The sequence below is a fragment of the Rosa rugosa genome, chromosome 2 (genome assembly GCF_958449725.1).
Source record: "Rosa rugosa chromosome 2, drRosRugo1.1, whole genome shotgun sequence".
NCBI lineage: Eukaryota > Viridiplantae > Streptophyta > Magnoliopsida > Rosales > Rosaceae > Rosa > Rosa rugosa.
This window is the reverse complement of record NC_084821.1, coordinates 9,952,213-9,963,606: the sequence shown is the minus strand read 5'-3', so window position 1 is coordinate 9,963,606 and position 11,394 is coordinate 9,952,213. Positions and strand designations below refer to the sequence as shown.

Below are 11,394 nucleotides of genomic sequence, written 5' to 3'. Positions count from 1 at the left end.
CAAATAAAACTTTGATTATAGAAAAAAAAAAAAAAAAAAAAAGGAGATTACATCAATTCAAAACGTCTATTGCCCTCCAATAAACGTCTATTGCCCCCTAATAGACATTCAAAACATTTTTTTCTTTCACTGTCCTGTTACTTAAAAAAAAAAAAAAAAAAAAAAAAAAAACTAATTTGGGCACCCAGAAAATGATCTGGGCACCCATGTCATCTTCTCCCATCTTTCCGACTGCAGACCCAGGACCGGAAGTAGTCTTCTGGCGAGGCAAAGATCGTGGATGATGTCGCTGACGTCCTCCGGGAGCTCGAGCCCAGAACCTCCATGTCACAATTCCCCTCCACAACCCCAAAATCGGAGTCGCCGGAGACCAAAACGGAATGGGCCATTACCTGAGACTGCTCGACGCGCTGTTGGAACCGATCCATAACGAAATTGACCTGGTTCTCGAGGTCCGACGACAAGTCGTCGGTGTTGGAAATGGAATTGGGCTCCGAAACGACGTCGTCGCGGTTCCGCTAGGCATGGATTGTGGAATGGTACTGGGAAAAGATGTCGTCTTCGCAGTCAAAGTCTTCATCGTCTTCTTCGTGGACGGTGACGAACTGGGCCGACGGGAAATCAGGATCGGAGGACATGTAGAGGTCGAAGTCGTTGGAGGACCAGTTGGGGAGGGATTCGAAGGCTTGTTTATATGGTTGTCCTCGTTGGTGAGGGTGAGGAGAGAGAGAGAGAGAGAGAGAGAGAGAGAGAGAGAGAGAGAGAGAGAGAGAGAGAGAGAGAGAGAGAGAGAGAGAGAGAGTGTGTGTGTGTGTGTGTGTGTGTTGCTCGTGCCGGAGAGATAGAGGAGCATGGCATCGATGTCTTTTTCCAATTAGGCTGAGGGCAAAAATGTCATTTTACTTCAAATAGGGTAAGTGAGAATAAAAATCTCTTGCTGGGGTAAGTGGGATAACTTTGTCCAATTTTGGTGCTTTCCAACTTGAAACCCCTTTATTAAACCAAAAACAAAAAAAAAAAACAAAAAATGAGTTGGGCCGTGTAGCCGTGGAAAACAAATTATGACCCGACCCGAAACAGTGAAGACATTGGAAGCCGAGTTAGCTGCTCGCAGCCTACTGGTCGCTTCAACGGTTCAACCTCCTGGCTCCCCCATAATAATTTGAACAAACAACAAACAGCAAAACTCCGAAAACCCTTCACCAAAATTCTCCCTCATTTATTATTTATTCCTTTGCTGCTCTACTGCTCTAACCCCCATTCTCCAAAACCCAAAACAATGCCACCGAATCTCTCCCTACTCATTTTCCTCTTGGCCACAATGGCTTACAGGTCCCTAGCCGTTGGCGTGAATTGGGGCACGACGGCCTCCCACCCATTGCCGCCGGCCAAGGTCGTCGAGCTCTTGAAATCAAACAACATTACCAGAGTGAAGCTGTTGGACGCAGACCCACTTGTTCTTGAAGCGCTTTCTGGGTCCAATCTGGGCGTCACTGTTGGGATTCCTAATGGGTTGCTTAGAAGCTTGAACTCGTCCAAGAAGGCTGCACAGAGTTGGGTCCATGACAATGTCACTCGCTATGTTTCTAGTGGTGACAGCCGCGTCAAAATCGAGTATGATCGCTTTTCATAAAGTTTCTTTAATGGGTTTGTGTTTGATTGGATGATGCATTTAGATTGGGTGGAATGGGATTGATTCTTACTAATAAGATTCAGTGCATTTATGTATGTGTCACTGTGATTGTTGAACTGATACCGAGTGTCATTATTCGAAAGGATCAATCTTGTTGCTGCCTTTACTTGCTTAGATTGAAGTGACGGGGTGGGTTTGTGCTGCAGTTATTAGGAAATATAGGATGTTAGAGAATTCGATTTATTTCTCGAAGTTGCATGGCTCCTAGTTAACTGTAAAATGCAAAAATACATGACTAACTGGAGACGGTGATGCTTAGAACATTGTAGTTTTCTTGATGCTTTTCAGAGTAGATGCTTAGAGCATTGTGTCATGGGTTGTCTTTGGTGTCATATGAACTTGCATAGGGCATTTGGAGTTGATTTTAGAGTTTTTTTTTGTGATCGAAGCATGAAAATGCTAGGTGCTGGTATTGGTGTTTTGACGCTGGCTGGTGGCTCAAAAATTGAACTCTTTACTTTCATGGTTGCTTCATTTCTTGGAAGTAAACAAATGTTTTGTATTTTCGTCCTAGAAAGCGGCATACTTTATAAGAAATGAGAAACAAGATACTCTCCTTTGTGTCATAGTGCAAGGAAGTAGTTGTACAAGAAAAAACTGGCTTCTTTGCATTAGGATTCGTCTGTTGTTTACAGAAGAAGGAAGGTCGTCACAATATGGTAGATGCTGAGTCTGAGTCCTTTCTAGGGCTAGTTAGCAATGCAAGAAGAGTTAGAAAATCAATGTTTGTAGCAGGAGTTTCATAGGTCGCCTACTCAACAGGCTCATAAAGTAACCACATACTACTTGTTAAGTTAATTTGATCCAGATACAAGGGACGTTGCTCGTCCATGAGATTGCTGTTTCCTTTTGTATTTATTGGTGGCTAACTCGAATGATTCCAGGTATGTTGCTGTGGGAGATGAACCATTTCTCCAGAGTTATGGTGAGCAATTTCACCCCTTTGTGCTTGGAGCAGCAATCAATATCCAAACAGCTTTGACCCAAGCCAACTTGGACAGCAAGGTTAAAGTAGTGGTTCCCTGCAGTTTTGATTCCTATTTGTCAGAGACTAGCCTTCCTTCAAAAGGACATTTCCGAGCCGATGTCAACAGGACCATGATTCAACTGCTGATGTTTCTCAGCAAGCACAACTCACCATTTTTTGCAACCATTTCCCCGTTCCTAGCTTTCCAACAGAATAAGAACATTTCCCTTGACTTTACTCTCTTCAAAATATACACCAAAGCTCATAACGACAGTCGCAGAATGTACAAAAACAGCTTTGACTTGAACTATGACATCTTGGTTAATGCATTGTCAACAGTAGGGTTTCCTAAGATTGAAATTGTTGTGTCACAGATTGGTTGGCCTACAGATGGAGGACCAAATGCTACTTCATATGCTGCAGAGACCTTCATGACAGGCCTGATGAACCGCCTTCGTAGCAAATTGGGGACCCCACTTAGACCTCGAGATCCTCCAGTTGAAACATACATTTTTAGCCTCTTAGATGAAGATCAAAGAAGCATAAGCACTGGAAATTTTGAGAGACATTGGGGCGTTTTCACTTTTGATGGTCAAGCCAAGTACCGTTTTGATTTTACCCAAGGTTCAAACAGCCTTGTGAATGCACAGAATGTTGAGTACCTTCCTTCCAAGTGGTGTGTGGTGAACAATAACAGGGACTTATCTAACGCAACGGCGAGTGCATTAAATGCATGTTCCCTTGCTGATTGTAGTGCACTGTCTCCTGGTGGATCTTGTTCCAACATCAGTTGGCCTGGGAATATCTCGTATGCGTTTAATAGCTACTATCAGCTGCGTAATCAGAGTGCAGACAGCTGCGACTTTGGTGGCCTTGGTTTGATCACAACTGTTAATCCATCAGTGGATAACTGCAGGTTTTTGGTTCAACTGAACACTTCCCTTTCAGATACTCTTCATCCGGCCTCTGTTTCCCAGTGGATTACCTTGCTAGTGACAGCCATTTTATTACTTTTACCACGATTTACCTAGATATACATTCCGAGGAAAATTTTGTAGAAAATAGGTGTCCAAGGAAATTTTTTGATGCTGTAATGATCTGTGTTGTTGTAAGTGTTTGTTGATGTAACTTTGTAAGAGGTTTAATTATTTGTTGAAGTTCTTGTTCTATGAAATTTTTTGTACAAAAGTAGGATGTGGGGAATTAAGAAATGACTTTGAGGCTCTTCCACAACTTTTGTAAAGGGTCTTGCACCCCTGAAAAGTTATTTGGATTCGGAAAAAAAAAAAAAAAAATCTTTGCTTTCTTACTTTTGAACTTTAATGCTTGTGACTTTCTAAGTGTTTAAGAAAACACAATTCTTGAATTTATGGCACGTTAACATAGAATGATTGCGATTCGTAAATTTTTTACGTGTTTATTGAACACAAATGAAATTGGAATTTAACTATTAAGGAATTAGAATATATGGTGGGAGTGAGTAATGTTATCTCTATATTTTCAAAAACTTATTCTTGATTCATACATTTTTCCGTTCCAAAGAAATAAACATAAATATACATGAACAATTGAACACTAAATGCATAAACATTTCTAAAAAAAATGCATAAACATCAATGGGTCGGAGGCCCAAAGTAGGAAGCCCAAAAATAAATGAACACGTGTAATTCTAGTCAAAGTCGGCAAGACAAAATCTCATCACGACTTCACTATATAAATCTCAAAGTTCTTACGCGGATATATCTCATTCTGAGTCGTGTTACCCTAATCGCTCTGTTTCTCTCGTTCTCTGAAAACCTAGATCATGGCTGGGATGTATGGTCAGGAGGGCGGCGGTGGTGCCGCTCCGCCGTATGGATCTAGCGGTGGTGGTGGCTACGGTGGCTCCGGAGGGTATGGAGGCGGTTCCGGAGGTTATGGAGGAGGCGGTGGCGGTGGAGGCTACGGAGGAGGCGGTGGTGGATATGGAGGTAAAGGCGGCGATAGCGGTGGTTACGGTGGTGGAGGCCGTGGTGGTCGAGGTGGAGGAGGTTATGGTGGCGGTGGCGGTCGAGGTATGTATGAGGAATTCGATTTCTTAGGTCCTATTAGGGTTTTCTTTTTGTAGTTTTTTTTATTGATTTGATTTAATTTAATTGAGCTGTTTGGATTTGTTTTAGGTGGAGGATATCAAGGCGACCGTGGAGGTGGCCGCGGAGGTGGTGGCGGCGGCGGCAGAGGTGGCCGTGGTGGCAGTGGAAGGGATGGTGATTGGCCTTGCCCTAATCCAGGGTAAGTCCTTTCTCTATATATCTTTATCTGGTCTTCTGATCCATTTATTTTCGGCTTTTTTATCCGTCTCTGCTTGCTTAATTTGAGTGCGTTGTAGTTGTAATGTACAAGGCTTTAGATTTTAATTGGCATTTACTCTTGCATCTGAATTTATGATATTGAAATTGGTAATACTTGCCTATAGCTGTGGGAATGTGAACTTTGCGAGAAGAACTGAGTGTAACAAGTGTGGTACGCCCTCTCCTGCGGGTGCTGGTGGCGGTGGGGGAGACCGTGGTGGTGGAGGTGGTTATAATAGAGGTGGAAGTGGTGGGGGATATGGTGATAACCGTGGTGGCAGAGGTGGTAATTATGATGGGGGTCGAAGTGGCAACTATGAAGGAGGTAAAGGTAGCAATTACGATGGAGGCAGAGGGAGTGGTTTTGATAGTAGAGGTGGAGGAGGTGGGAGTAGAGGTGGTTCTTATGGTGGTAACCAAGGAAGAGATGATGGTGGGTACGGTCAGGCTCCTGCAGCTGCTCCTCCATCTTATGGTGCAGGTGGCAGTTACCCACCATCGTACAATGCTAATTATGGAACAGATGCAGTCCCTCCTCCTACAAGCTATACTGGTGGGCCTGCTTCATATCCCCCATCCTATGGTGGTCCTGCAGGTGGTTATGGTGGTGATGGTCCGGGTGATGCAAGGAGTGGCGGCCGAGGTGGCCCTGCTGCTAAATATGATGGCGGATATGGTGGTGGTGGTCGAGGTGGTTATGGAAGTGCTCCTACAGAGGCCCCTGCTAAGGTGAAGCAATGCGATGAGAACTGTGATGATACTTGTGACAATGCTAGAATCTACATATCAAATCTGCCACCAGATGTCACGGTCGATGAACTGCAAGCTCTTTTTGGAGGCATTGGACAAGTAAATCCATATCTTCTTCCGAACTTTAGGAACCCTACAGATTTAAAGTTTTGAATTTAGATTTTTTTGTTACCTATGTGGTATATGTCCTTGATTTTTAATTATATTACCTCCTTCCGGCTTCAGCTTTTGAATTCGGTTTGATCATTTTATTTTGTTTCAGTATCATAAGTACAGCTCTAGTTATTACTTTCAATTAGTGGATGATAAATTTGTCACAAACTTTACTATTTGACATTTGTGTGAAGGACTTGAGTGTAGTGACTAGTGAAATCTTCTTCTTTCTTCAAAAAGTTGGTTACGCTTTAATTGGTTAGCTCATGCAAAGTTATTTTTCTAGGTTGGGAGAATCAAGCAGAAACGTGGGTACAAGGATCAGTGGCCATATAACATCAAAATTTACACAGATGAGTCGGGAAAGAACAAAGGTGATGCATGTTTAGCCTATGAAGATCCAAATGCTGCACATTCAGCTGGCAGTTTTTACAACGGTAATGTCCTGTTCACATTGTGCATCGAGTGATGCTTATATAGTTTCTGTATACTCACTATGTGCTGTGCTCACAGGTCATGACATAAGGGGCTATAAGATCAGTGTTGCGATGGCAGAGAGGTCGGCACCTAGGGCTTACGATAATGGGTATCTACCTATCAACTGTATTTATGAAGTTCAAATGAACTGCGTAATCTTTGTTTGCTTTTTTCTTTCAACTGGTCCGGTCGCAGTAGGGGAATTAGTCAGCACTTTTGTATTTTCCCTGGTGATATTTTTTATTTTGCTTCTTTTTATTGCATTGTGCTTTCTGATTATTTTCTTGCGGTTTGCTTAGTCACCGTGCTTTTTATTTTTGGGAGTGATGTCATTGTTATAGCTTATTTCCTGTGGGACAAGTCCGTTTCAAATTGTTGTAGACAATTCTTTTATGTTCTTAACTGTGTACTGACTAATTTGTTTTTGATAACAGTGGTGGTAGAGGTGGTTATGGGGGCGGTGGGCGCAGGGACAATTATCGAGATGGTGGACCTGATAGACATCAGCATGGTGGAAACCGTTCACGTCCATATTGAGAGAATTTTCAGATCAAGCACATTTTATGTAATGAGAATTGTTGTCTGAGGATTTTTGTATTCGTTTTGGAGGGATCTTAAACTGGAGACTAAGAGGTAGGTTGTTCAATAACCCTGGGCAATACCTCTGTCCTCCTTTAATTTACCTACCCATACCTGGAAGGGTTTAAATTATAGGCGCTTTGGATTGATTAAGTTGTGTGAATGTTTTTTTTAGAGACAAGTGGATAATCTCCAAATTGCTTGCTGCTAAGGTAGGTCTATTTTTCAGGTGAGTGCTGCTCTTTCATAACTATTATTTCACACTTTTTTGGAGATTATCCAGCCTCTGTGCGCTGGATGTTTGATTGCATCTGATCATTTCATATATATTGCTCAGATGCACGCATGAAATGCATGATCATGATTATGATGTTTATGCACGGATATTTTGTTGTAATGCATCATTGTTATTAGTTGTGATGTACCTCTGAATAAAAAGACTCCGACATGTTTGAAATTATGGATTTGAAGTTAGAATTCCTGTGTTTTTCAGTTTTTGATTTTAGGTGGTATACTTTTGGGTTGGCAACTCTTTGTTGGTTTTGGTTAAAGAGTTGCTTATATTGCTATCCATCGTGCATGGAATATGATAGAACATCGGCTTATAGGGTAATTATGGGGAATAAAGTTGTAGATTCTGGTTAATGCACATAAATGGATGGTATTGTGGATCCGCTCCCCAGCAGTAGACGTTCGTCAGTCTTATTTTGGATGATAAAGGATCTCTGCATGGCTATCAACATTGCTGGTCTACAAGTATTGCTTGTTTGAGACTTTGGCTTTATGACTATGAAGAAGACATGTTCTTTAAGGTTAGGTTCGGCTTCACAGAAAAAACGTTAAAGCCGGCTTTCATTTTTTATGGTCATTTGAATGTATATTTGAAACAAACTTGAATCGAGCTTAATTCTTTGTTTGGGGCACGTCTTCTCTGTTCTTTGTCTATATTTTTCTCTCATTTGTTCAAAGGACATGGACTATTGATCCCCCACCACCTGAATCCTTGATTTTTTTTGTGAAAAGAAGGTTTGGGACCAAATCAGTATATGGACACTTTATAATGTGGTGATTATTTCATATGAACAAATCATTTAAAATCATATAGTCCTTTCAGTTGGCAATCTAAAACCAAGAAAAAGTATGGGTCAATTTACATCCATTTCTGCGCTAAGTGGTTGCTAACTAATATTCTCAATCAACTACACCCCCGACTCCCCGAGTGCCTTCGTCAAGTTTCAACTAAAAAACCAGTAAGAATAGACTTGAGTTTATAACGCCACGATCAAAGGCCACCAAATCTAAGTCCTCACATTGGTTGAAGGTCTTGTGTGTTTGGTCACGGTCACTTTACTCACTTCAATCAGAACTCAGGAAAAGTAGGATGAGAAACATAAACATATAAAGCTAAAAGGGAAACAAAACAAGTGCCTGGGCAAAAACTCAACTCTTGTATCATCAGCAAAAACTTTTTGAAAATGTTGAATAATTACATTTCGAAGAAATACGAAGACTGTGGTCTGGTTTCTGGTCTTCTAAGTACCTGATCGAACTATTATCTATGTACATGTGTTTGTTGAATATCATAGGAATTATGTGGCATTTGCGCGGAACCGTATTGGGGGGTACCATCAGCACTGCCCTGACCCTGAAGTACAGATGAATATATTGCTTCAAGGTTGAGGAACAGAAAAATGGATATGATACTTTAATAATATTAGATTACATGGCAGGATATTTTTAAGTACAGTGGATTATCTAAATTGCACATTACAGGTATATGTGAAAATGCAACTGCAAGTGAAAATGTTTTTTGTATAGCACCTTACAGTAATTTTGGGCAATGTTTCCAAGTAAGAGAGCCAAAGTTTTCCTTGTTATCTTTTAACCTTCAAGATTTAACAGCTTCCATCTCTGTTTTTTATCTTTAGATGACCATGCTTCACCTCAAAGCAGTTCATTCTTGCTAGTCTATGGAGATCTTAAGATACAAATGATCCTAGTCATCATGATCAAACGAGACACTTGTGTTTCCTGACAGTTGATTAATCACATTGGAAACATATCATTGTGACTCGCTATCCATCTGGTGAAAACAATCATGCAGGACAACTTTTCACCCCAACCTCCATGTTATCATATGTACTTTCTACTAATACCCACAATTACAGAGATCGGTGCATTCTGGTTATAGTCTCAGATTTTCCTAAGATTTCAACCTTAATGAGCCGTAACAGGCATTGCAATAAGAATGGTTTAAGGAAAACATCAAGACGCGAAGGTCATACACATACCTGATGCATGGCATAGGGATCAGGGTATGCATTTCCTCCGTATAGCATTTCGGCATTGCCATAAGCCATAGGGTACCCAGAACCTGCAACCAAACAACAAGCTTATCATAAACTCTATCCCAATGCTGCAACAAGACATCTACATTATCCCCACGTGAATTTTACTATTTCACAGATGATGGAATTCAAATACTATATCAAATACATTCTCTCTACAACGAGCATCAAAAACAATGACAGCTCAATGGAAAGAACACTCAAGTTGAAGGGGAACAATCACCTGGATTTGCTGCTGCTACTGCAGCCCTTGCTCTCTTCTCTGCATTTGCCAACTCCCCATGAAGCTTTTCGATTTCGAGAGCCAACTTAGCCATATAATTCTCCATAGCTTGACGATGCTCAAGGTTACTAGCTCGTGTTTTCTTCTCAATCTCAACCGCAGTCCTACATGTCAAAAGATTCAAATTTTCATATCAAAATCTCAGCAATTTCATAATTCTCTCACAGATTCGATTTTTTACCTTCCTTTCTCAATCTCCAGCTTCAAAGTCTCAATTTCGTCTCTAATGGCTTCGATTTGCTTCGACTCGTCGGACCGAGCCCTCTCAATCTCTCCTTGGATCGTCTTCAACTCGGTCGCGAGCTCCATCCGCGACGTGCTCAAGTCCTCGATGTCGTTCCGGACCAGAGTCAACTCGGCGTTCATGGCGTCCAGGTCGCGGAGCTCGTCGTCCAGCTTCAACGACCTGTCGTATACCTCGCGGACTTCGGCGTTCCTCTCGGATTTGATTTGGCCGGCGACGGCCTTCAGGTTGCGGAGGTCGCTCTGTGCGGCGGTTAGGTCCTGCTTGAGCGCCACGTGGGTGGCCGCGAGGCGTTGATTGTCCCCGAGGAGGGACTGGATCTCGCGTTGCTGGAGATCGACGCGGTCCTCGAGGGCCGTCGTGTTGACGATTTGGGGAAGGCGGTGGAGATGCCGAGGCTCTCTTCCGGCCATAACTGATCTCACTACTTTGGCGCGACGACGGCGACGACTGTAACAGACCAGTTCGGTTTTTTTTTTTGCTTATTTCTGGATTTCGGTGAGAGTGAGCTAAAAAATTGGGCCTTAAACCAACTAATTTTTTTTTTTTGTTTTACCCCAATGACCAGAAAGTTAGTTGCAAAACAAAATTCTGTCACATGAGACGGCACAATACATTAAGGCTAGTAGAGACCACACACTCGAACAACTCTAAAGTTGGTGTGCATTAGAGAACAAAAAAGACAGATCGTGTAATTTATTGGTTGATTTATTAGCAAAACATTAATCATGATTATGAGCCTGGCGGTAGATTCTTTAACTCTTTTGTGCTGATGCCATTCCTCTCATGGAAATTGATATATTAGGCTAAGGCATACTCACTTAATAGACAGTTTTTAGAAAGCTCTGAGGGATAAGTGAATCTGACGGCTAAAAATAAATACACAGTTTTAATTTGCTATAATTTCTGCTTTTATATTAAATACATGTGGTTGAGATACAAACTGTCTCTTAATAATTCTACTATTAGGCTTATTTAAGGCAAAATTAGTTAACCACTGCAAGTGGTCTAGTGGTTCTTGTCTAGTTGGGTGTACTCTCCAACCTAGGTTCGAACCCCGAAGCTGTCAAAGTGGCTAGGCACTGTGCTGCAATGCACAGTTGGAGCATTTCACATGCGCCGAAGGGGTTTATCTTGGGCCTAGGAATCCTTTGGGTTCCCCTTGACAAAGTCAAAAAAAAAAAAAAAGTCAATTAGTTGTGATTTAGGTTTTTCATTCTTTGCCTTCGAGTTTATTTATAAACAAAAAAAAGACAAATTTTACCACAAATCGACTTCTACAGTGATGTCTGATTTTTACGGTTCCTAACCCGATTCTAATACCAATCAAACTCCACTTATACCAAACCAATAGTGTTAGGTCACGCACCCCTTTATTATAATTTCAAGAATTGAAATTAAAAGAGTTTTAGAGAGAGAAGGTCTCGCCTCTCTCTAGAAAGCAGAAACCCCATCTCAGAAGCCATTCGTCCCCCCCTCCCTCTAAGCTTAGATCTAGATCCGCTCTGGCGAGATCTAGATTGAAGGCTTTGTGAGGGAGGGTGGTTTCCCTGTCCGGGCTCATGTCCCA

The 11,394-nt window shown here is 41.8% G+C and overlaps 3 protein-coding genes across 9 annotated transcripts; 2 read left to right on the top strand and 1 right to left on the bottom strand.

Annotated features, from left to right (window-relative positions):
• Positions 1-1,148: 1,148 nt before the first annotated feature.
• On the top strand, positions 1,149-3,916 carry LOC133732070 (glucan endo-1,3-beta-glucosidase 9). The gene is made up of 2 exons (XM_062159529.1): positions 1,149-1,614; positions 2,578-3,916. Exons 1-2 carry the CDS (start codon positions 1,280-1,282, stop codon positions 3,689-3,691), a joined length of 1,449 nt encoding a protein of 482 aa, XP_062015513.1. The 5' UTR covers positions 1,149-1,279; the 3' UTR covers positions 3,692-3,916.
• A 487-nt stretch (positions 3,917-4,403) lies between these two features.
• LOC133733464 (transcription initiation factor TFIID subunit 15b) lies at positions 4,404-7,872 on the top strand. 4 transcript variants are annotated; one of them, XR_009857724.1, is made up of 8 exons: positions 4,404-4,714; positions 4,820-4,931; positions 5,116-5,839; positions 6,180-6,330; positions 6,407-6,479; positions 6,805-7,003; positions 7,125-7,178; positions 7,558-7,872. XR_009857724.1 is itself a non-coding variant. In XM_062161086.1 (6 exons), exons 1-6 carry the CDS (start codon positions 4,465-4,467, stop codon positions 6,905-6,907), a joined length of 1,380 nt encoding a protein of 459 aa, XP_062017070.1. In that variant the 5' UTR covers positions 4,404-4,464; the 3' UTR covers positions 6,908-7,426. The 4 variants fall into 4 exon arrangements, 2 of the variants coding, with proteins under 2 accessions (XP_062017070.1, XP_062017069.1); XR_009857723.1 differs by lacking the exon at positions 7,558-7,872 and having other exon boundaries at positions 7,125-7,426; XM_062161086.1 differs by lacking the exon at positions 7,558-7,872 and having other exon boundaries at positions 4,404-4,681; positions 6,805-7,426.
• A 506-nt stretch (positions 7,873-8,378) lies between these two features.
• On the bottom strand, positions 8,379-10,278 carry LOC133733465 (protein FLC EXPRESSOR). Of its 4 annotated transcripts, none has more exons than XM_062161087.1 (4): positions 9,762-10,278; positions 9,521-9,684; positions 9,241-9,341; positions 8,379-8,594 (listed from the first exon to the last, which is right to left on the bottom strand). In XM_062161087.1, the coding sequence occupies exons 1-4, from the start codon at positions 10,235-10,237 to the stop codon at positions 8,502-8,504; spliced, it is 834 nt and encodes a 277-aa protein (XP_062017071.1). In that variant the 5' UTR covers positions 10,238-10,278; the 3' UTR covers positions 8,379-8,501. The 4 variants fall into 4 exon arrangements, with proteins under 4 accessions (XP_062017071.1, XP_062017072.1, XP_062017074.1 ...); XM_062161088.1 differs by having other exon boundaries at positions 9,241-9,323; XM_062161090.1 differs by lacking the exon at positions 8,379-8,594 and adding an exon at positions 8,639-9,152 and having other exon boundaries at positions 9,241-9,323.
• Between the last annotated feature and the right edge of the window lie 1,116 nt (positions 10,279-11,394).